Source organism: Leopardus geoffroyi, chromosome D3, assembly GCF_018350155.1.
Source record: "Leopardus geoffroyi isolate Oge1 chromosome D3, O.geoffroyi_Oge1_pat1.0, whole genome shotgun sequence".
NCBI lineage: Eukaryota > Metazoa > Chordata > Mammalia > Carnivora > Felidae > Leopardus > Leopardus geoffroyi.
This window is the reverse complement of record NC_059339.1, coordinates 27,304,930-27,327,946: the sequence shown is the minus strand read 5'-3', so window position 1 is coordinate 27,327,946 and position 23,017 is coordinate 27,304,930. Positions and strand designations below refer to the sequence as shown.

Sequence of the window (23,017 nt, the reverse complement as noted above, 5' to 3'; positions counted from 1 at the left end):
CCCCGCCGGCCTTCACTTTGCGCACGCGCCCTTTGAGGTAACTGCTCGCAGAGGTAGCGGTGCGTTTCCCGCCAGGCCAGGGGAGGCGTGACGCCAAGCGCAGCTTGATGACGACATTTCGGCGCCGGGTAGCCGAATGGCGGTCTCCGTCCCTTAGGCGGGCGACTTTATGGGTCCCACAGGTGAGTGGTTGGGGCCGCGTGCGGGACGGCCCCCGCGTTCCGGCCCCCCCCCCCTTCCGGACCTCCGCCTAAGTCATTTCCGTTTCTACGCGAGCCGCAGGCCTCAGGCCCGGCGCCGGTAGCCCTGCCCCCGGCCGGGCGGGCAGGCTGGGAAGCCAAGGGCTCGGCTGTGCGCTCATGCCGTCTTCCTGGGCTGCGCACTCGTGCCACCTTCTCGCGCGCCTCGCACACCCGGTCCTGGTGGGTGCTTGGTTAACGTTCGTTGACGGGTTGGCGGAAGGAGAGATTCAAGTTAAAGTTGAGCCTTGGGCTCCACAGGCCGTGTGGGAGGAAGAGCCGGGTGTGGATTCTCGCCTGACTCTTCCTCCCTGTGTGGACCGACCTTTGGGAGCCTCAGTTTCGTCTTCTGTAATATGGAGCTCCCATGCTCACTTAACAGCATACTTGTGAGCGTACTCTGGGAACATACTCTGCTTCTCAGAGCGCAACCAAAGGGAGGCCTTGGCAGTAGTGTGATTTGCTTGGAATGACTGGCGATGCCTCTCTGAGAAGAAACCCCAACAGGATCCGAAGCAGCCATTGAAGAAAGTGGGTGTAAAGTGGCGGATGAAGGGAACACTTGGTACACAGCGGAGAAGGGTGTGATGGACGAGCCAGGCTGTGGCAGCGTTAGAGAACAGGGCAGAAGAGACACTGCCCTCTCTTGGAAATACTCCGTGTTTTGGTGCCTCTGGGCCTCAGTTCTTAAGCTGCTGCCTATGCAGGCTTCGTCTAAGAAGGAGGTGCTTCCTTCCACCTCATCATCTCTAAAGCTCTGCCCTTTGCAAACAGGCCAAGATTTTACGCTGCTTTGATCCTTCTGCTTTGGTCATCTTAATCAGTGTTCTCCTGGCCACTTGGTTCAGGAGCAAAGTGTTTACATTTTCCTTGAAACTGAATTTGATAGCGGGTGCCTGGATGGCTCGGTTGGGCTTGATTGATTGATCACTCGTGGTTTGGGCTCTGGTCACGGTCTTGCTGTTCATGGGTTCAAGTGCAGAGCTTGCTTGGGATTCTCTCTCTCTCTCTCTCTCTCTCTCTCTCTCTCTCTGTCTCTCTCTCTCTCTGCCCCTCCTCTGCTCATGTGCTCTCTCTAAATAAATAAATGACCATTTAAAAAAGACACCTGAATTTGATAGCTAATATCAAGAATTGAAGAAAACCTGGAAGATGCTTATATTGCCAAGAAGCAGAGATGCACATCTCCCCTCAACTCCACTGCCTCACAGCCTCCTTGCATCTAGTCTTTCTCCATCCACATACACTTTCATTTGCCACCTCAGCACCTTTACTCTTGCTGTGGGCACAGCTGTGCCAGGAAAGCCATCATCAGTGGGACTCGGCAGGCTCCCTTCCTGTTCAAGTCTGGATATTTTCACTTTCTGACCTGGGTGGTCAGAGAGAAGGGAATCTAAAGAGTTGCTCCTGATTTTCTGATGGCTTGTTCGAAAGCTTCCTCCAGCTTGCTCATCCCCTCCATTCATTCTCATAGAGCACAGGTGACATTCGGGAGATTCACCCACCTGTCTCTGTGGGAGATGTGTTAGGAGATGAGTATATTAGAGTCTTGGCTCTGCTGAGTGAGGGCAAGTGAGTTACCTCCTCTCTGCTGCTAGTTCTTTATCTGTATTGGCCCAGCAGATTGTTGTGAGGAAGTATAGTCTGTTCTTGCTTAACAAACTTAGCAGCTTAAGACTGCGTCCATTTATTATCTCACAGTTCTATAGTCAAGTCCAGGAGGGCTTGGCTGGATTCTCTGCTTAGGATATCACAAGACTGAAATCAAGGTGTTGGTTGGCTTTGCTGTTACCTAGAGGCTCTCAGGAAAAATCTTTCCAAGCTTCTTCGAGTTGCTGGCAGAATCCACTTCCTTCGGGCTGCAGAACTAAGGTCCCCATTTCCTTACTGGCTGGCAATGGGAACTGCTCCATATCTTAGGGTCCGCCCACTTGAGACTTCAATTGTATCTGCAGAATTCCTTCACAGGACCTGAATGAGCATTTGGTTGAATCGTGGAGGGCTATCTTTAACATTCTGCCTACCACTGAGTATTAAATGAGGAAATACGTGGAGGGTCCTTAGAACCAGGCGTGCCACACAGCAAGTGCCGTACAAGCTTTACAGATTCGCCACTGCGAACTTGGCTCTGAAGCTGGCCACCACGTACTGCATCAGAACAGCGTTTTTGTAAAACGTGAAACTTGGCAGCACAGGCTGTGCTGTAGTATAGTGTCGTGTGGCAGATGTTGAGATTTCGCCTTGGTTTTTTCACAGTGGTTTCCTAAGGTGGCCGTTTTCAACGTTCCCCAGGAGGCTGCTATGGCGTTCCCTCACCTGCAGCAGCCCAGCTTCCTCCTGGTAAGTGTCAGTTGCCCGCGTGAGGGTCAGTGAGATGATGGTTCTACAGCTGAGGGACTTGAGAGTCCTATCCACTGACTTGAACTTTGCACTGGTGGTTTCCTGAGGGGCATGTGAGGAAAAGAACGTTGGACTTGGGATTAGAATCCTTAGACTTGGCTCTGCCCCCTAATGGTGTAGGACCTTGGGTTTACTCAGCCTCTGAGCCCTGTTTTTCTAATCTACAAGAGGAGCTTCTTACCTACAAGATAAGTTGGTTCACGTGCCATTTTTACTGCTTCCTGAGGTCTGGGGAGGAGCACGGGAAAGGATATACATCAGAATTTTCATGTCTTGTAAACCTTTACACATTGATGGGATATTCTAATAATCGTACTGTCATCCCTGGACAATGGAGGGACAGGGACCCTGCGGTGCTGGGGGCAACCAGGACTGTACTCTAAGTATTAAACATGACACCAAGAAGTTAGGTGTGAGGCAGATATCAGTGGTGAGGATTCCTAATTTCAGGTCCCAGAAGATACTTCTCGTAAACATTTATTCAGAAGGACATCCTTCCATGGTGCACCCTCTAGAGCCAACAGATGCAGTGCCTCTGGCATCGAGTGGGTAGAGACCAGGCATGCTGCTAACCTCCCCACCCTCCGTGGCTGCAACAGCCCAGGTTTCCACCTCTGACTGAGACACCACCTTCATTTAGAGGTGGCTAAGGCCTTAGGTATCCTTGGGCAGAGCCCTCTTGGTTCACATTCTGATATTTTCTCCTGATCTTAATCCATACCCCATGACCTTGGGTAGATTTCCTTCATTCTTGTCCTGAATTTCCTAGCCTGTCCATCACCTTCATGATTAGTGTCAACATTTGGTTAAAGCTGTCTATCATTTCTCACCTGCGTGCCTTGTTTCTTAAGATAGTGAGTTTAGTTGGTTTGTTACCTACTGAATAAAGGGTAGCTTGGTTAAGAGGCCTTCTGTCACTCTCATTTTGCTGGGCATCCTCACTGATGATCACAGTGGGGTCATCACAGGGGGTCATCACATGGGAAATTTCCAGTTCACGTGTATGCACTCAGTGAGTACCCTGTGGTCTCTGAGGGGTGCCCTACGCATAAGCATCCTCTTCTGGTTGTGGGACTGACCCTGGAGCTGACCCCCTGCTTATGGATTGTGTGGAAGTCACTTCGGTCATGCAAATGTGCAGTTCTCTGCTATAAGTGGGGATGCCTGACAGAGGGTGCAGGGAAGAAGCCTGAGAGTTGGCGATGTAGAGAGCCAAGGCGTCTCCTAGTCGTGTCCTTTAGGCCACTGACAGAGGCACGAGGTGCCGGGGAACCAGGCCGGTGGTATGTCTGACTCCTACCTATCATTTGGATTTCTGTTTTGATTCGAGCCAGGATAACCGCAAAAGCCCCCAAGTGAATATGCTCATGATCTTTTTGGTTTGTTCTATCTTCTAGGCTAGCCTGAAAGCTGACTCTGTAAATAAGCCTTTTGCACAGCGGTGCCAAGACTTGGTTAAAGTCATTGAGGATTTTCCAGCAAAGGTACAGCTGTGCTAGCATCTCCTTGGGGCATGTCTCATACTCGTTGAAAAACATTTTTTTTAAGTTTATTTATTTATTTTGAGAGAGAGAGAGAGAGAGAGAGAGACAGAAAGAATATCCCAAGCAGACTCTGTGCTGTCCAGGCAGAGCCCCGTGCAGGGCTTGATCCTGTGAACTGATCAAGTCCACTCATGACCTGAGTGGAAATCAAGAGCCAGATGCCTAACCGACTGAGCCACCAGGCACCCCTGAAAAATGTTCTTATATAAGCCCCTGATTCCTACCTCTGAGCATTGCCCTGGACAGAGGCTTGACCCAGTATTGTAACTGTCACGTGTATGGACACATTTAAACATGTCAGCATGTAGGCCAGGGGTTCTCAGCCACAGGTGCTTCTGTCCTGCATGGGATACTTAGCACCGTCTGGAGACATTTTTGGTTGTCACACAGGGGAGGGTGCTACTGGCATCAAGTGGGTAGGGACCAAGTGTGCTAGTAAGTATCCCCAAATGCACAGGACAATCCCCACCCCAACAAGGAAGCATCCAGCTCAAAAAGATTGAGAAACCCTGATGAAAATACTGAAAAGATACATTTAAATCACACCCAGAATTATCAAATAGTAGTGTAAGCCCAGGCAGCTGGCCTGGACAAGGATTCTCACCGACGATCACAGGAATGTCATCAGGGGTGGTCAGTGACTCCAGAAATTTCCAGTTCATGTGTACACACTCCATGGACGAGGTGGGCAGTTTGTGGCACGGGGCTGGACTGGGTGGGAGGCTCACGTGGCATGGAGCCCGGCAGTGGGCACCGGTCCTCAGCAAGCCTGCCCGCAGCCTCCCCTGCACACCCATTTCAGGAGCTGCACGCCATCTTCCCGTGGCTGGTAGAGAGCATTTTCGGCAGCCTGGACGGTGTCCTCGTTGGCTGGAACCTCCGCTGCTTACAGGGGCGAGTGAGCCCTGTGGAGTACAGCATTGCAATGGAGTTTCTAGACCCCGGGTAGGTAGGTTTGTCACCTGAGAGGGGCCGGATGTTTCCTCATGGTGATCCCATTCTTGAAGCACCGAATTTCTCAAAACTCAGAAACCGTCAAAGCAAGATGGTTTGCAGTTCGTTGCCCTGTTTTTGTTGTTTTAATTTCATCTCCAGTGGCCCAATGATGAAGTTGGTTTATAAGCTCCAGGCCGAAGACTATAAGTTTGACTTTCCGGTTTCCTACCTGCCTGTAAGTAAGCCGTGGGGTGAGAGCCGTGCTCGGGCAGAGCACCCCGCACAGCGGCTGCGGCCGTGGGGGAGGCGGGCAGGGCTTGAGGGGCGGCGGCAGTGGGCACGGCACCATGGTGTCTGCTCAGGGCCCAGGGGGCGTGGCACATAGAACTTCAGTGGCTGCTTTTTTTAAAGATCATTCCAAACTCTGCCCATGGGGAAGGCGCCACACTCCTGGTTTGTACCTGGCTGAGTGGCAGGCAGGGCCATGTGACCAGTTGCTGGTTTTCTGAGTCTCCGGTCCAGGGGGCAGAATTAAGGGATGACTTGTTCAGGGGGTTTGAGGAGCAAAGAAGACGGGGAACATCAAGTGCTTGACAAGGCTCAGAAACTCAAACGGCTGCTGCCCTTGCTGTTTGCGGGTGTTCCTGAGGATGGCGTGAACCGTTCTGAGTGGAGGCCCTCTTGCTCTGGTGCTACCCAGAGGACGGCACCACTCCCCCAGGCAGGGTCTGAGTGCCTGTGGCCTCCACCGCACCCCTCCCAAAGGCTGCACTGCATGGGGCGCCCTGCCAGAGCCTGTCCACAAGCCCAACACGCTCTCTCCGCAGGGCCCCGTGAAGGCATCCATCCAGGAGCGCGTGCTCCCCGACAGCCCCCTGTACCACAACAAGGTCCAGTTCCCCCCGACGGGGGGCCTCGGCCTGAACCTGGCCCTCAGTATCCTTTGTCAGTCCCCCAGGGGTGGGGAGGCCATGGGTGGCCAAGACGTAATGCTGAGGGTGGTCCAACAACCCCTGCCTGTTTGCCCCCTGACACTGCCGTCAGATCCGTTCGAGTACTACATGTTCTTCTTTGCTTTGAGCCTCATCACTCAAAAGGTACGAAAGGGATGCCCCTAAGCAGCTCTTTACCAAAGCCCCCATGGAGGGTGGGGGCTGTGGCCTAGGACTTTCTTTCTCTTCCCTCTCCACCTCATTTCTCCAGCTCCTCCTTTGCATCCTCCTCCAGCCTTCGCCCTTCAGGCCATTCTCACTTAGTGAGGATGACAGGCTGGTGGGCGGATTTGACAGGTCATGTGGGGTGACCTGGGTGCCTCGAGTGGTAGTCGGGAAGGCTTCCCACAGGAAGTGCTTACTGGGCATGGGCGCAGGGCAGAGGTGCCCAGGAAGTTTGCTGTACGTCATCTTCCCATGTGCCGAAAAGGACTGTGGGGTCTAGCCCCCTGTGGTGGGAACTTTGCTCCTGGCACTGCCCAAGGTGCTTGTGTTCGGGCCCTTGGGATATGGCGCATGTCCCAGGGCTCATGTGCAGTGATTTGAGCCCTGCCGTTGCTGGGGTTAGCAGCCAGGGTGGCACGCAGAGCTACACACCAATGCAGATTTGCTTTTCCAGCCACTCCCTGGGACTCTCCACATACGAACTTCAGACTGTGCCTATTTCATCCTCGTGGACAGATACCTGTCATGGTTCCTGCCCACAGAAGGCAGTGTGCTCCCCGCACTCTCCTCCAGTCCTGGGGGGCCCAACCCCTCACCCGCTCCCAGGTAAGGCTCTCTGGTTGCCCTGGCCCTTGGCCTGGGGTGGCCCAGCCCTGTGGCTAGCCTTTAAGGCCTGGTTCTTCCATGAGGGGGTGGTCTGGTCAGCGGGCATTGCTCATAGGGACAGTAGTGCCACTCTTTGTTCATGGTGTCCCAACTTTTCTTATGCCTGAGATCTCAACCCCAGCTGCCCTAGCACAGACTGGAGAGGAGGGTAAAGGAGGACATCTGTGTGGGTTTTCAGTGATTAGGTCCTGTGGCCACAAGGACGAGGGCTGGCTTTGGTCTGGGAGTGGGCTGTGTTCTGCCCACAGCAGCCCTCCCCACATGTGCATCCAAGCCCCACACTGAAGCGGTGTGTTGCCAGGGCTGATTGATGGCACTAGGCAGGTGGTGCTGGAGAGAAAGGGGCTGTGGGCAGGCCACAGCAGGGCTGACATGTGGAGGAATAAGAACAGGAAGAATGTGTGTAGGCTGCAGGACCAGGTCGTGGCCTGAGCCAGAGGCCCTGGGGCAAAAAGCCTTTCGTGCCAGTCCAAGGCTGGGCTGTGGCTAGACCGTGCAGGACGGGAGTGTACAGCCAGCCTCAACTCGAGGGTGAACTGAGGCCTTGGCGGGGTGCATTTAGCCAGTGGCTCATTGGCCGCCTCTCCCCAGGAGACGCTCCTGACCTGGGAGCTGCCAGCTGTGCTCCTCACCCTCCTCAGTCTTGCTGGTGTACCTTCTTCCCTGGGAGGCAGGTTCAGGCCCACCCCACATCTGCTGACATGTGCCGTGCCGTGACCCAGAACTCACATGTGTGCACAGATGTGCCCAAGGAGGGGGGATTGAAAAGAGGAGGTGGGGGCACGGAGGTGGGGAGAGGCTGCCCCGGCATCAGTAATGCTGCGGCCAAGAAGGACCAGGGCTGGCCAGGTTCACACCCTCTCAGAGGCAGGTTTCAGTTGCCCAGCTGTTCTCTGGGCCCGATTTTGTTGGCTTGTTTTAACACAGAATTTCAGACTTCTAGAAAACTTGCCACAATAACCAAAAACTTTCATAAGTCCTTCACCTACGTTTCTGAATCATTTCATTCTTTATCTGTATGTGTTTTTTCTGGGCCATCTGAGTAAGCTATAAATGCAATGCCTGTTCCCTCTTAATGTCTTGGAGTGTATTTCCTAAGAGCCAGTGCATTCTCCTACACAGCCTCCTGCACTTCCATCCAAGTCAGGGAATTAATATTGCTACCCGGCTGCCATCTAAGCCTCAAACCCCACTCGGGCTGCACTGTCTACCCCACTAATGTTTGCCACCTGGCTGGGACCTGGGGGAGGGTCACTCTCTGTGTGTGGTTGGCTCTGGTCCCCCTCCAGTCTGGAACACTCTCTCAGTCTTTCCCTGTTTCCTGACCTCAACACCTTTGAAGCGTGCAGCCTGGAGGTGTGCAGAATGCCCTTATCTTAAGTTCTCTGGTATTTCCTAGTGATTAGACCCAGCAGCCCGTGGAGTCTGTGTGCTTGCAACATTGTCTTGATCGCTGGGCCAAGGGGGTGTTGGCCAGGTTTTCCTACCATAAAATTAAATGGGTCCTTTGTGCCTAAATTAATTAACAAAAGGGATTTGTTGGGAAGATCTACTGAGATTCTGTAATTACCAGTGGTGTTCGTGTCCCTTGACGATCGTCAGCCAAATCAGTTATTAATTGGTTGGTTGCCAGACGATAGCTGTCTGGTTTCATCCTATAGTTATCAGTGGGCATTCTGTGGTAGGAAAGACTTTTCTTCCTGTCTGTTGATTGTGTGTATCGATATGGATTTGTATGGATTTGGGGGTTGTTCTATGATTCAACAAGTGGTAATGGTTACTGTTGCCAGTGATGTTGATGTTGAGATTGCCCCTGGTTGTGCCAGCAGGATCCCCTAACGAAGGCCTTTTCCTGTGTCTCCCTCAGAACACCAACCATGCCCTTCGCTTCTTATGGCCTCCACCACACCAGCCTCCTAAAGCGACACATCTCTCATCAGACATCTGTGAATGCAGACCCTGCCTCCCATGAGATCTGGAGGTCAGAAACTCTGCTTCAGGTGAGCGCGAGGAGGCTCTTCTCATCTTCTGTTTCAAAATAAACTGCCTGGCCACCTTCCACCCCCAGGGGCAGAGGTCTAAAGACTGTCCTCAGCCTGAAAGTGGTTCTGAATTGTTGGTGTTCTCCTGCTGTGGCGTGTGGGAATCAGACTAGAAGAAACGTGCCCATGTGTCTAACCTGTATGTCATTGGTAGTATTTTTCATCCCAGCGTCCCCTTTCCAAAGACTTTTGTCTTTCTCGTGGTAATAGGAGCGCTGCTCAGTTTCCATTGGATCCGTGTAAAAGCTTTCCCCACCTTCGACATTTTCAACCTGTTCCCACGTTGCTGGAGATGTTTCCTGTGATCACCGTCATTTGGATATTAAACCCCTGCCCCAGTAGCGTTTTTGTTGTCGTTGTTTGGTTTTGTTTGTTTGTTTTATTTTAGGGAGAGAGCGCATGCACACGAGCAGGGGAAAGGGGCAGAGGGGGCGCAAGAGAGAATCTTAAGCAGGCCCCATTCTCAGCGCAGAGCCTGACACAGGGCTTGATCTCATGATTCGTGAGATCATGACCTGAGCCGAAATCAAGAGTCCAATGCTTAACCAACTGAGCCACACGGGTGCCCCAGAGTTCAATAATGTTGTGTCATGTGGATATTCCCCTTTTTGTGTTTCTGTTCATCTATGGATGGCCACTTGGGTTGTTAGCACATTTTAGCTATTGTGAATAGCTGTTTCTACATGGATGTACAGATATCTCTTAGAGATTCTGATTTCGGTTCTTTGGGGTATATACCCTGAAGGGGAATTGCTGGGTCATATGATAGTTCTATTTAATACTTTAAGGAGCCGCCATACCATTTTCCACAGTGGCTGTACCATTTTATATTCCTGTCAGCGGTGCACGACCTTACCAATGCCCATCATTTTCTATCTTTTAGTATAGCCATCCTCACGGATGTGAGGTGGTGTCTCCCTGTGGTTTTGATTTGCACCTCCCTCATGATTGATGATTTGAGTATCTACTCGTGTCCTTATCGGCCATTGGTACGTCTTTGGCGAAATGTCTGTTCAAGCCCTTTGCCCATTTTTTAATTGAGTGGCTTTATTTTTTTGTGGCTGAGTTTTAGGAGTTGTCTTTATATTCTGGGTATCCATTCTTTATCACATACACGATTTGTAAATACTTTCCCCCATCCTGTGGGTGACCTTTTTCTGTGGATAATGTCTTCTGACGTGCAAAATATTTTTGAATTTTCATCAAGTCCAATTTGTCTGGTTTCTTTTGTTGCCTGTGCTTTTAGAGCTAGAAATCATAGCCCAGTCCAGTGTCCTGAAGCTTTCTGCCCACAGTTTGTGCTAAGAGTTTTAAGTCTTAGCTCTTACATGTATGCCTTTCATCCATTCTGAGTTATTTATTTTTCATGGTGTGAAGTAAAGGTCCAGCTTTATTCTTTTGCATGTAGATATCCAGTTTTCCCAACACCGTTGGTTGAAAAGACCTGCCCCTGGAATGGCTGTGATACCTTAGATGGAAACCATTTGACCATCCAGTGCTCTCTTGCAGGTTTTTGTTGAAATGTGGCTTCATCATTATTCCTTGGAGATGTACCAAAAAATGCAGTCCCCTCACGCCAAGGTAGGTTGCCACACTTTTTCATCCCCTCTGCTCTGGCCCTGGTGTGCCTGGTCCACCTGCTGCTTCTTGTCCTTGATCTCAGCTCGTTGTCAAGGGCTGGATGGTGGGAAGCAGAAACTCACCATCACCCCTTACTCTGATGCCAGACGGCAGGTGGGTTTCATTCTGTGGTGGGCTTGCACCCTGCGGGCTGGAGGCCTGTCCTCTCTGGGGTCCTCCCCATGCTATTTCCAGAGCCCCCTCCCTGGCAGCCGGAATGGCTGAGGTTGTGGTGCTCGTGCTCTGGGGCCAGGAGAGCTGCGGATGCCTCTGGGAGTCACATCCGGGCCTGTTCCCTCTGCTATCACAGCGTCTCCTGCTTTCCTGCTGAGGTGGCACCCGGCCGACTTCGCTCACCTTGGTGCCCATACTGCCTTCCACCTCCTCCAGAGCATTGGCAGGCAGCCCTTTCTGCAGTGGGTGGGATCTGATGCCTCCCTGCATGCAGCCTGGCCTGTCTCCTCCTCTTTTTCCCTTCTCTTCCCTCACAGGGCAGCATGCTCATTTGCAGAGGCGTGAAGGCAGCTGTGTCCCTGGAACGTTCCCAGGGCCGGCGGCCTACTGGACTCGTCAGAGTACAACAGCTCTGTTCGCCTCTTATTAGGCAGGGTGGGCACCTAGGTTCACGCTCCATGAAGCAGCCTGAAACGTGTGAACTGGGGCCTGTAACCAACTGTGTGATCTGTGGCTTCTGTGCGCTTCTGTGTTTGCTCCTCAGACTTTGCTTTTGTCAACGCCAGACAGAATTCTTGAGAGATTCCTTACGAATTAACACTCTATAGGCTAAAATTCACGAGGGTGGCCTGTGACCTTCCCTCTGTGATTCCAGCAAGTGGTGGTGGTTCTGCAAAGTGTTGGCAACCAGTTCTGCTTCTCTGCTGCCCTTCTGAGTACCCATTTGGGGAGCAGCCCCCAACCACTGCTCTCTTAAAGTGCAGAGTGACCCAAATCTCTGTCCTTGACTGCACAGGGAAGAGAGGGAAAGCCAGAACTCTGTCTTGGGCCTCTCGCGTTACTAAGTGCTTGCACTGCCATTGCTGCTTCCACAGTGGACTGGCTGCATGTTCCTGGCTGGTGCACGGGGGTCAGGGGCCAGGCTTCCCCCTAGGGCCCTGGGGGCTCACTCAGCCCCTGTGCATGTGGCTTTTGCAGAGGCAGGGGCTGCTTTGCTGCATTGCCTTCCCATCTGCTCGTTCTGTCTTCTGAGCCAGGGGGAGCACATTCACTGTCATTTTTAGCAGATCTGCCAGTCACAGAGGTCCTCTGGATTGTCTCCTGTGAGGATCCCGAGCCCTATACGAGGGAGGAGGGTGGGCCGTCCCTGCCGGAGCAGGGGAGCCTTCCCCTTCTTCCTCACGTTTGCTTCCTCTTGGCCAGACCACAGGGCAGGGGAGAGCTGCTCAGAATGACTGGTAGTCAGGGGGCGACTGGGAAGCCCCCACCAGGTACCCATTGAGGTGTTTAGTTGTGTTTTGTTTTGTTTTGTTTTGTTTCCTATTTGTCTTTGCCTCCTATTGAGGCTGAAAGCAAAACCTAAGAAAACCTGGTGTGTGGGAAGGGGAGAAGGACAGCCGTGGAGGTCTGCTTCACCTGAGGCTCCTTACCATTTACCCAGGCCTGTGCTGTGCCGTTTGGAAATCCTAGCCTTGGGGTCAGTTTTCCTGATGTGAAAGATGAAGGAAACGCAGCTCTGAGAGGTCCCATGGTGCTTCCATGCCTAGCCTGGGTCCGGAGCGTATGCTCGCTCCTTACAGCCCGGGCCTCTGCTCTGCCTCAGCTTACTGGGCAGGGAGGGCTTCAGGAGAGTCAGATGGTCGGTAAAGACCGCATATTCCTGCAGGACACTGTGGGGCCTGCACTGTGTTCCTGCAGGCTGGGCAGACCCCCAACAGGGGAACCGTGTGCTCCCTGATTCCTCACTGAGAGCTGTCGCTGAGCCCGGGTCTGGCCCAGAGGAAGGCCATGAAGGGCAGACACCTCCTTGCTGTGCTGCTTCCTGCCCCTGCTCTGCGCGTCTGTGGCTGTGCCTGTCTCCTCGAGGTCTGGCACATGCATTCTGACCTCTCCCGTGTGAAGCATGGTACGCGGTGGGAGGCATGGCCCTCCCAGGGCAGGATGTGTGCCAGGGCCGGCTCTGGGTTGTGCTTGGCTAAGGGGGACTGCTTTAGCAGGCCTTGTCGCTGCAGCGGGGCAGGGCAGAGGTGGGGTAGGGGTGGACAGCTTAAGCCAGCTCTGCTGTCATCCCCCATGGCCCAGGCTGTCCCAGCCTCAGGGTTCCAGCTGCCTCTGGGTGTGTGTGGCCATGACCAGATTCTTGGGGCCCGTCGGGACTGATGGAGGGCTCTGTGTGTCTGGAGTTGGGGAGTCCTGGTGAGGTACGAGAGGTGGGTCTCCCAGGATTCGAACCCATGAGTGTCCACGTTACCTTTAACGATTTCGGGAACGTGGGGTGTGGAAGGTGTCAGGCCTGGTGAGCTAAACCTTGCTTGCCTCTGTGCCACCCTGGGAATCAGCCCCATTCAGGAGGGGTCGCTGATTGGATCTTTGACACCTAGGAACTGATCTCATCATATATCAGTTTGGTAAATTTCTTCTTGGGACAACACAGGGAAGTCCAATAAGTTACAAATTTTTCTTTCTTGAGCAAAGAGGTCTCCATCTGGAACTAGCTCCTCAAAACTTTCTCTTCGGAGCCTCGGGGCCTTCAGGGCCTTGGTGGCCATCAGTGTGTCCCAGCAAGACTCCTGGGATCCTGGTGGGCTCCAGTGTGCACACGCTGCACACAGAGCATTCGGGGTTGGGGGAGGGCAGGACCCTCTGGAAGGAAAGTGAGTCAGGCTGACCTCAGGGAGCTGGAGAGAACTTCAGGCCCCAGAGACATGAAGGAGGCTGCCCAAGTGACCTTGAGGGTCTGTCTGTCCCTCTGCCTGGCAGGTGGAAGAGCACCCCTTGGGCCTGGCTCTAGTCTGCCCACCAGGAAGGGCTCCGTCTGGGCGGCTGAGAGGGTGGTGTCCATTGGTCTGAGGCTGCTGGGCTGTGATTGTTTGGATTGTCACTGACGTGCTTTTGTTTTTGTTTTTGTTTTTGTTTTTTTTTGTTTTCTCTCCTTACTTCTGGGCTCATTTTTGTCTTTCTCTCCCTGCTGTCCCCTCCCCGGTCTCTCCCCTCCTGTCCCCTGCCCTGTCCTCTGCCCTCCCTGCCTGTTCTTGGCTTCTCTGTTTTGTTGTCTCTCAGCTGGAGGTTCTGCACTACCGACTCAGTGTCTCCAGCGCCCTCCACAGCCCTGCCCAACCCAGCCTCCAGGCCCTCCACGCCTACCAAGTACTGGCCGCTCTCATATTGTTTTGTTTCACCCCTGCCCTGTGGTGTGAGCCATGGAGCGCATGGCAGTGCAGTGGTAAAGCGAGGGTCCGGCCGGGGGCCAACTGGGGTGATTCAGGCCAGTTCCAAGCAGAGTGAGGCCAGTGTGTGTTGGGGATGGTGGCAGGCATCCGTCTTTAGCCTGGCTCAGCCCTCAGCTTGGTAGACTAGCCCGGGTTTGGGGTGTGGGGCCACCAGATCTGCCTGGCCAAGCCCCAAGCCAGTTGGAATGTGGTAGGCTCTTGGGAGTTGGTGACTTCTGTGCTTGGCCCTGGGTTGAGGGAGCGGAAACAGTGTGGCCTTCGCAGTGGCCTGCCTGGCTTTGCGGGCCTGGTACCTAGGAACTGACTGAGCCCAGGGAAGCCCCAAGGCTCATGGTGGCATGGTCTGTCAATCCCAAGCCTGTGTGAGGCCAAGGGGCAGGGAGGACAAGGGCTTCGTCCCCTAGCCTGGAGAGGCTGTTGGTCCTTGAGCATGCTGGGGCCTGGCCTCTTGTGGACTTTTGTGCTCCCACAGAGGTAGGCGAGAGCGAGAGAGGGCCTCACGGAGACTGGTCTGCTTTAGGCAGAGATGACCAGTGTGGACGGGTTTGAAGTCTTGAGGTCGGTAGATGGAGTGCAGGACTACAGGCTGTTTCAGGGCAGATGGAGTCTCGTAGTTCATGGATTCATGAGATGAATGTCAGGAAGTTTGGGCAGAAAGCATGCATCTAGATCCCATGCTCGAGGCCAGGGGTCTGTCCAGTTCCCCCTCAGTGGGAGCACACCACATTTAACCTGCTATTTGAGCACAAGATAAGAAATCACGTTTGCTGGGATGGGGTGGTGAGTGCGCACAGGGTTCCCACTCAGAAGCAGCAGCCACAGGGAAGAGGGAAGAGAATGATCCAGAAGGACCAGCGGGGGCGGGTTTAGCACAGAAGTGGTACCACTCCAGCATGTGTTGGGGAAGGGCTCACTTGGCCAAGAGCAGCATCCCTGGAGAAAAGTGCACAGCAGGAGGGGTAAGAGCCCTCCCCCCACCCACCATGGGAAGGGTTGCTGAGCTGAGAAGGGCTGGGCCCAGTGAGAAATGCCACTGGCTTTGGGAAAGTGTCCCTAGCGGCCATGCGGGTGGAGGAGGCCCACTTACAGCAGCGGTGGCTGGATTCCTGTGGGGATTTGGCTCTCGGCGGGGGGGGGGGGGGGGGGGGGATGAGAAGAAAGGTTTGGCTTCTGTCCAGAGGGAAGATAGCCCAAGGAGCTTCCCGGTTCAGTGCAAATGCTCTGTCCTCTGCTAGGGAGATGGTGGGTGGGTCGGCGAGGGGCCAGGAATGAGAAAGGGGGAGGCTCCTGGGGGGAGTCACAGCCTGGCAACAGTGCCCTCTGATCCTCCGTTACTGTGAAAATATCTTACGTTTTTTTTGTTGTTCAAATGATGCAAGTTCATCGCTTAAGCTTACAGATAAGCAGAAGAAAATCTCCTCCTGAAGCCCCGTAGCTTCCCCCGCAGTCATATCGAGTCGTGTGGTGTGTTGCCTAGGCCTGTGGAGACAGATCCATGGCAAGGAGAGCGGAGAAGGCAGTGCCGCGGGCAGTGGTGGGGCTGTGACTGGGTGCCCGGGCTGTGCCAGGAGGCACGGCTTGTGCCAGCCTCAACATTGCTCAGGATTTGGACTAGGCTGCCGAAAGCTCTATCGAGGTTGTGGGGGTCCCAGAGGCCTGGGGGGTGAGTGTGGGGAGAGGAGCGCGTCCGGGCACCCCAGAGCTGGGAGCCGGAGGCAGCGTATCCTGCCGGTGCCGTCCTCTGCCACTCTGGAGACTCCATCCTGTATTCCGTCACAGAAGAGCCAGCAGACAGGCTTTCCTCTCGGGGCTGGGTCTTAAAGATCCTACTTGAACCTTGTGAACGAGAATTTCACCTGACAAGATAGAAAGCACTCTTGTCTTGTGCTGACGGCAGGGCTGTTAGCAATAGAGGAAGGGCCACCCTGCGCCAAGCCCCAGCTGGCTGTGTCCAGGACAGGAAGTGGATGGAAGGGTGAGGGTTACAGCAGGAGAAGGAATTTGGGAGTGTTTCTCCCTGAAAAAGGAAGCCATGGGCCCCAGCGAGCTGTCTTCATATACCTGGGAGGCAGGCAGGAGACCCTGAGTCCGGATCCAGGGTGGGATACTGGCCTGCCTTGCCCCCTGCTCCTCCTCTGGCTGGCCAGGGGTTGGGGGGGACCCCCGAGGACTTGGCCGGGCAGCAATGACCCGAGTCAACCACAGAGGGTGCAAGAAGGGGTTGGAAGCACACAGGGAAGCATTCAGGTCTGCTTTAGCAAAGCCGTCCCGTCCCGCCCTGCCTTGCGTGCTCTTAGCGGGTCTCAGAGCTGGCATGCGAGGTCTATCTGCTGCGTGCCAGGCCCAGGGAGGGCCCTGTGGGTGGGTGGCCCACACATCCTGTCGGGGAGAAGTGGTCCTGGGCGGGACATACATGGCCAGGCCTGGGGGCCCCACCCTGGGACCAGTCTGGGTCCTGACACAGCTCCCCCTCAACCTCAGGAGTCGTTCACACCCACGGAGGAGCACGTGTTGGTGGTGCGCCTGCTGCTAAAGCATCTGCACGCCTTTTCCAACAGCCTGAAGCCTGAGCAGGTCTCTCCCTCCACCCACTCTCACGCCACCAGTCCCCTGGAGGAGTTCAAACGGTGGGTACAGGGCATGCACAGGCCTCCCGTGTCCCTGGCTGCCACTGCCTCCTACTGCACATACTTGTTGCCCACAGTAACCTATCCTTAGGGCATGGGGTCGGCCTGTGAGGCGTCTGCAGGGTGGGGCAGGTGGGAAATCACCTTGACCCCTCCTGGGTCTGTTTCCCGACGCCTCCTCTGGCTCCACAGGCGGGTGGGGGCTGCCTGGCTGCCACGGCCTTTCCTTCCAGGCCTGCCGTCTTCAGTAGAAAGAGCCAGGCTGGCCAGAAAGAGGCCCCATCTTGTTGCCCTGTCTTGTCCCCTCCTCCCCAGTGTGGGCAGAGTGGAAGATCTACATTGACCGCACTCAGAATGCCCAGGAAAGCCGATGGGCTGGGAGTGCCTTCACTGCAAAGTGGCTCATTTGTCATGGGAGACTGAGCTCTGTGCTGCACCCTCCCCCTCCTCTTCCCCTCTGCTCCCCCAGTCCTTCTGTCAAAAGGGCCAGGACGGTGGCCTGACTCCTAGGCCAACTGGGGCCAGCAGAGCAGGTGACTTGTGTGTGGTGACCCAAGCAGAGATGGTCACAGGAGCCATACTAGGTCAACCGCTTGTGTGCTGTGTGTCCTTGGGACATTCCCTAATCTCTCTGAACTTTGGTTTCTTTGTGAAAAATGGGGCCCAAAATAGGAGGCGTTACCTTCAGGGGTGCCCAGTGTTCACCCCGGCAGAGCTGGCCCTCGGAACCGGGAGCCACTTGGCTCACCTATGAGGGGACCCTCTCCTCGCCTCCCCTCCCCTGCAGGGCCGCCGTCCCGAGGTTTGTCCAGCAGAAACTCTACCTTTTCCTGCAGCACTGCTTTGGCCACTGGCCCCTGGATGCGTCCTTCAGAGCCGTGAGTGTCAGCCCCATCTTGCTTTCTTTGTCTTTGCCCTCTGTGCCTGATGAGGGAGGTCCCGTGGGGCGGATGCAGGAAGGAATCAGCTATTGCTGCTGAGGGTCACATTGGTGGGTCACGTTGTTCTGCTCATTTGAGTTTTCAGAGCCAACCCCCAGGTACAGAAAAGCTGTCTGCCCTGACCTGGAACCCAGTGGGTCCACGCTGGGTGGGTTCCCAGCCCCACTGAGCCTCACAGGCTCCCTCAGCTGGGGAAAGCACTCCTGTGTTCCACACGTTCCACACTCGCTTCCGAAGGGCTGGCACGAGGGTTACATATCCTAAGGGTTAAAACTAATGTAACGTTGTGTGTCAGCTATCTGCAGGTTAAAAAAATCATTTTAATTAAAGATGAAAAAAGAAACATCATAGGGGATGCGGAGTTCCCTCCTGCTCCCTCTCGGAGTGGCGGGTGGGAAGAGAACGTGGTAACACCTCCAGGAGAACCGAAGCCCCACGGTTAGGATCACCCCCTCCTTACCTGAGCTGCCTGCCGGGAGCCGAGCTCCAGGCCACCCAAGGATCTGGACCAAAGCCCCAGCCCCACAGCCCAGCAGAATGCCAGCCTCCAGGCCCTCAGGGCACACGTGTCCCACCAGGTCCTGGAGATGTGGCTGAGCTACCTACAGCCCTGGAGGTATGCACCTGAGAAGCAGGCTCAGAGCAGCGACTGCCAGGCCCGGTGTGTGTCGGAGAGATGGTGAGCCCCGGCCCGTTGTCCTCCCTAGGGGGACCTGCTTCCAGGTGGGGCACAGGCCCCTCCCTCCTTGACTGTGCTTTGTTGTCTGGGCCCTGGGCTTGATCTCCCACAGAAACAGCTGGTGACTCCTCTGTGCTGTCCCCTTGCCGTTGACTGTCTCCCCTCAGATGTATGTTTGCACTCGCCCCCAAGCACCCCTCGACCCGTCTTCACTAGCGTTCTGCATAGCAGCCACCACCGCCTCCCCTCCCGCCCTCACGGCCAACCCCCCAGCCTCCGCCAGCGCCTCCTCTCCACGACTGCCTTCCTTGTGCTCCTTCTGGTGCCCGGGCCAGCCTCTGCTGCGGAGGCTTTGGCCCTCTCGGGAAGGGCCGCATCCTACAGCGGATTGCGCCGTCTATAGGAGGCCTAGGTCTTCCCTGCCTCCCTTGTGCCTCCTCCCTTGCCCCCAGCCCTGGTCCCTCAGCCACGATGAGGTCGTGGCAGGGGAGAACCTGGAACCCAAGGAAGAGAGCGCTAGTGAAGCGGGGGCATAGACTGGTGTAGTCCTGCCTCCAGTGGGAGTTCTGGGCCCTGATGCACTGCCTGGTCCCCAGGGCACCCTTTGTGCAGGAGAATCTGCTGATGTACACCAAGCTTTTTGTGGGCTTCCTGAGCCGCGCGCTCCGCACCGACCTGGTCAGCCCCAAGAACGCGCTCATGGTATTCCGAGTGGCCAAAGTCTTTGCCCAGCCCAACCTGGCTGAAATGATCCAGAAAGGTAAGCCCTCAGCCAGAGGGAAGCAGCACTTAGAGAGGGACCCACGGACCCTGCATGTGCCTCACGGGCTCGCGGTGGGCTGGCAGAGGTGCCACGGGGACTCCTGGTGCACGGTGGCGGGGTGGACGTCGGAGCCTAGCGGCATCCTGCCTTCCCTGTGGCACGCGTGCCAGGCAGGAGCTGCGGGGGTGCTGGGCGGGGGAAGCAGAGCTCAGAGCTGTGTCTCCCTGGTGACTCTTGGTGGCATGAGAAAGCAGTCTTGGCCCGTGTCGTGTCTTAGATGGCTTTATCGGGTGTTAGCTTCTCTGGTTTTCTTTTGTGCATGTCGGCCTTCCTGTTGAGACTGGTGGGGGCTCCAGGAACATTAGGAGTTGGGCCCCTGTGCCACTCGGTCCCTATCCCTCGGAAGCCTCAGCGGCACCCAGGAAGCCAGCCAGCGGCTACTGGCTGTTTGGTGCCATGGAAGCTGAAGCCAGAGTCGGGTTCTGCTTTCCAGGGGAACAGCTGTTCCTGGAGCCAGAACTCGTCATCCCACACCGCCAGCACCGACTCTTCACAGCTCCCACTTTCACCGGCAGCTTCCTGTCCTCGTGGCCCCCAGCCGTCACAGACGCCTCCTTCAAGGTGAAGAGCCACGTTTACAGCCTGGAGGGCCAGGACTGCAAGTACACCCCAATGTTCGGGCCCGAGGTCCGGACGCTGGTGAGTTGGGGCTCCCCCAGGCCACACGGCCGTCCCGAAGCCGTGGCAACAGCAGGGCCAGGGAGAGCACACGTGTTGTACGGAAGGAGGAAGGTTGGGTGTTGGTGGACGCTGCTGTACCTTGGCTTTTTTTCTTTTTTCAGTGCGGTCTACGTTTTTTCTGATGATAAAGGCAGCACTTGCTAGAAAGTTTTCACATTTAGAATATGGGCGTCTTGGGGGCGCCTGGTGGCTCAGTGAGTTAAGTGTCTGACTTTGGTTCAGGTCATGATCTCAGGGCTCCTGAGTTCGAGCCCCACATCGGGCTCTGTGCTGACAACTGGAGCCTGGAGCCTGCTTTGGATTCTGTGTCTCCCTCTCTCTCTGCCCCTCCCCTGCTCACAGTCTGCCTCTGTGTCTCTCCAAAGGAAATACACACGCACACACACACACACACACACACACACACACGTAGAATATGCACGTCTTAGTCTTGAAAGACCCTGGCCTCCTCCTGGCCTGCTGGGGGCCCCCAGGTCCGCCTGCCAGCCTGTCGGTGGCTGGGTGGCGTGCGGTGGCACCACCCGAGCTGGCTGACCTGCCCCCATGCCCCGCAGGTCTTGCGCCTGGCTCAGCTCATCACGCAGGCCAAGCAGACTGCCAAGTCCATCTCTGACCAGTGCGGGGAGAGCACGGCCGGCCGCCCCTTTCTGTCGTGGCTGGGCTTCTGCTCCACAGACACGAACGGCTCCTACGCAGCCAACGACCTGGACGAGATGGGGCAGGACAGTGTCCGCAAGACAGACGAGTACCTGGAGAAGGCCCTGGAGTACCTGTGCCAGATGTTCCGAGTACGAGCCGGGGGAGCTGTCCCCTTCCTGGCGTTCGGTCCCGCGGCCCTCATCCCCTGCCCAGCCCGTGGGAGATACAGCCCGTGCCCACGATGTCACGTCTGGGCCCCCTTGCTGTCGCCGTTAGAGGCCCAGGGGGGCCAGTCTCCTCCCTTCACCCCGAGAGTGAAGGCAGGTAGCAGGAAGCGGCACTGCCTCCTCACGGGGCTTCCTCCCTCACAGCTCAGCGAGGCTCAGCTCACCCAGCTCACGCTTGCCTTGGGGACAACTCAAGATGAGAATGGGAAGAAGCAGCTCCCAGACTGCGTCGTGGGGGAGGACGGGCTCATCCTCACGCCCCTGGGCCGGTACCAGGTAAGGGCCACACCCCAGAGGGCTCCGCTCTCCTGGCGGCGTGGCCGTGGCTCCCGCTGGCCGAGCCTCCGAGCCCTGTTGTCCCGGCAGGCCCGGCAGCGGAGACCGCACTTGTGAGGCGTCGCAGAGGTGTGTTCGCAGGGCTGCTCGCACGGCCCAGGTTTCACCCGGGGCTCGCCTCCTTTGCTGCTTCTAGATCATCAATGGGCTGCGAAGGTTTGACATCGAGTACCAGGGTGACTCAGAGCTGCAGCCCATCCGGAGCTATGAGATCGCCAGCCTGGTCCGCGTGCTCTTCCGGCTGTCCTCCGCCATCAACCGCAGGGTGAGTGCACGCGGGAGGGCCGCCCCCGCCTCTGGTCCTGCCACCCTCGGGGAGAGGCCGGGGCAGCGTGCGGCCCTGCCCGCGCCCACTCCCCGTGCCTCTGTCTCTGCCCAGTTTGCAGGCCCGATGGCAGCCCTGTGTTCCCGTGCCGACTTCCTCGGCAGCTTTTGTCGGTACCACCTCACGGAGCCTGGGCTGGCAGACAGGCACCTGCTGAGCCCGGTGGCACGAGGGTGTGCGGCCCGCCGTCCCCGGGGCCCTAGGCTCAGCCTGCGCTTCCTGGGCAGCTACCGGACGCTGCTCTCGCTGCTTCTGGCCTTCTTCGTGGCCTCCCTGTTCTGTATTGGGCCCCTCCCTTGCGCCCTGCTCCTCGTGCTGGGCTACCTCCTCTACGCTGTGGCCATGACGCTGCTCACCGAGCGCAGCAAGCTGCACCATCTCTGACCTCAGGCCGGGTGCCGATGCAGGGCCGCCAGCAAGAGGCCCACACAGCCTCTCGCTCGAGCCTGAGAGGCCACCTCCGAGCTAGGGGGCCGCTTTCCTGCAGCCACTGAGCCATGCCACGCGTAAGAGGAGATGAAACCGGAAGGGTGTGGTCCAGGCTTGGCAAGGAAGGGAGTGACATCAAAGGGCCTGTTAGCGTCACAGGACGGTGCCGGACCCAGCCACTCGGTCCTCCCTGCTTCCCTCAGCCACAGGCCCTGCAGTGAAATGGGCCTCCAGGCCTTTCTCCAACCTGACGCCCCAGGGTCTAGCTGTGTGAGGCCTGGGAGGCAGTGCTGCCCAGGAGGGGCCTCGCCATCCTTAAGGTTGGCAAGGTGGCGTGCCTCTCCTCTCCCTGCCGACAGCAGGACGGTCCCTCAGTGTCTGGTTCCAGAGAAGATTCCAAAACCCTAGAGGTTCCTGAGAAAGTTAGAGGATGGTTCTCTGATTCCTAACTTTAAACCTAGATTTTGCCATCGCCTTTGGCAAAGTGAGGGTCATTCTTCACGCATTGCCAGCAATTCTGGGGCTGGGCCCTACAGCTCCACTTTCTAGAAGAAAAGATCCTCCAGGAGCACAGATGCTCAGTGGGACAGTGCTTCACCTCTGGCTCCCTCCTGGCCCCCAAGCCATTAAGCGCGTTGCTTGGTGGCAGCCCAGCGTCACTGCCTCATCCGGGACAGGCTCGCTTGTCCCATGGGCTGGGCCATGGGAGTTGGGCATCGTCTGGTGCTGCAACCAAAGATGGTCAAAGGCATTGTTTGTACCTTCAGTAAAATCGAGTGCAAAGACACTAACTTTTTGATGACATGTGAATGTTCATACTACACAACAATTTCATGTTCTCTGTCGAAAGTCATCCCCACAGGGTCTCAAGCACGTGCATTCATCTTACAGGGGACGCACCAGAGAGAACATCTCAACGACGATTTTAAACCAAACCTTTGTTTTGGGTGTTTTGGGTTTTTTTAAGTTTCCAAACTAAATGTTGAGCTTTGTATTTTGATGTGGACTCAGAATAATGGCATTCTGGGGCCTGTGACCAAAAAACAAACCAAGTTTGTAACTGACCACAGATCTGAATAAAGCTGTTTTTGCTCCCGAGTCTTGTGGTCCCAGGGCTCAGCCTCCAGCACGGTCGTCTGCACAGGTCTCCCAAACAGCTGGGGTTGGCAGAGACCACTGAGGGCACCATTGTCCTTCCCAGGGGGACGGTGGGTTTGTTTACAGCAGCAACAGACCAAGGCAGCCATAAACCCCTAAGTGGCCATGATGGGAGAGGGCAGGCCTCCGAGAGCTCTGGGAACC

At 55.9% G+C, this 23,017-nt stretch overlaps 1 protein-coding gene across 12 annotated transcripts; it reads left to right on the top strand.

Annotated features, from left to right (window-relative positions):
• The first annotated feature begins 2 nt into the window (after positions 1–2).
• On the top strand, positions 3–22,813 carry LOC123587932 (sphingomyelin phosphodiesterase 4). 12 transcript variants are annotated; one of them, XM_045458028.1, is made up of 20 exons: positions 3–182; positions 2,496–2,579; positions 4,037–4,123; positions 4,986–5,128; positions 5,279–5,354; positions 5,947–6,055; positions 6,164–6,216; positions 6,731–6,882; positions 8,810–8,942; positions 10,494–10,565; positions 13,839–13,925; positions 16,490–16,635; positions 17,423–17,513; positions 18,155–18,255; positions 18,852–19,015; positions 19,512–19,717; positions 20,314–20,547; positions 20,770–20,901; positions 21,098–21,226; positions 21,341–22,813. In XM_045458028.1, the coding sequence occupies exons 1-20, from the start codon at positions 108–110 to the stop codon at positions 21,668–21,670; spliced, it is 2,604 nt and encodes an 867-aa protein (XP_045313984.1). In that variant the 5' UTR covers positions 3–107; the 3' UTR covers positions 21,671–22,813. The 12 variants fall into 12 exon arrangements, with proteins under 12 accessions (XP_045313984.1, XP_045313980.1, XP_045313983.1 ...); XM_045458029.1 differs by lacking the exon at positions 3–182 and adding an exon at positions 254–422; XM_045458026.1 differs by lacking the exon at positions 3–182 and adding an exon at positions 260–964.
• Positions 22,814–23,017: the final 204 nt, after the last annotated feature.

Bases quoted from the DNA above. Each gene is read 5' to 3' on its own strand.
- LOC123587932 (XM_045458024.1), top strand. From the start codon at position 108: ATGACGACATTTCGGCGCCGGGTAGCCGAATGGCGGTCTCCGTCCCTT. The intron at 6,217-6,730 runs GTACGAAAGGGA...TTGCTTTTCCAG, and splicing joins TGAGCCTCATCACTCAAAAG to CCACTCCCTGGGACTCTCCA. The intron at 10,566-13,838 runs GTAGGTTGCCAC...GTTGTCTCTCAG, and splicing joins TGCAGTCCCCTCACGCCAAG to CTGGAGGTTCTGCACTACCG.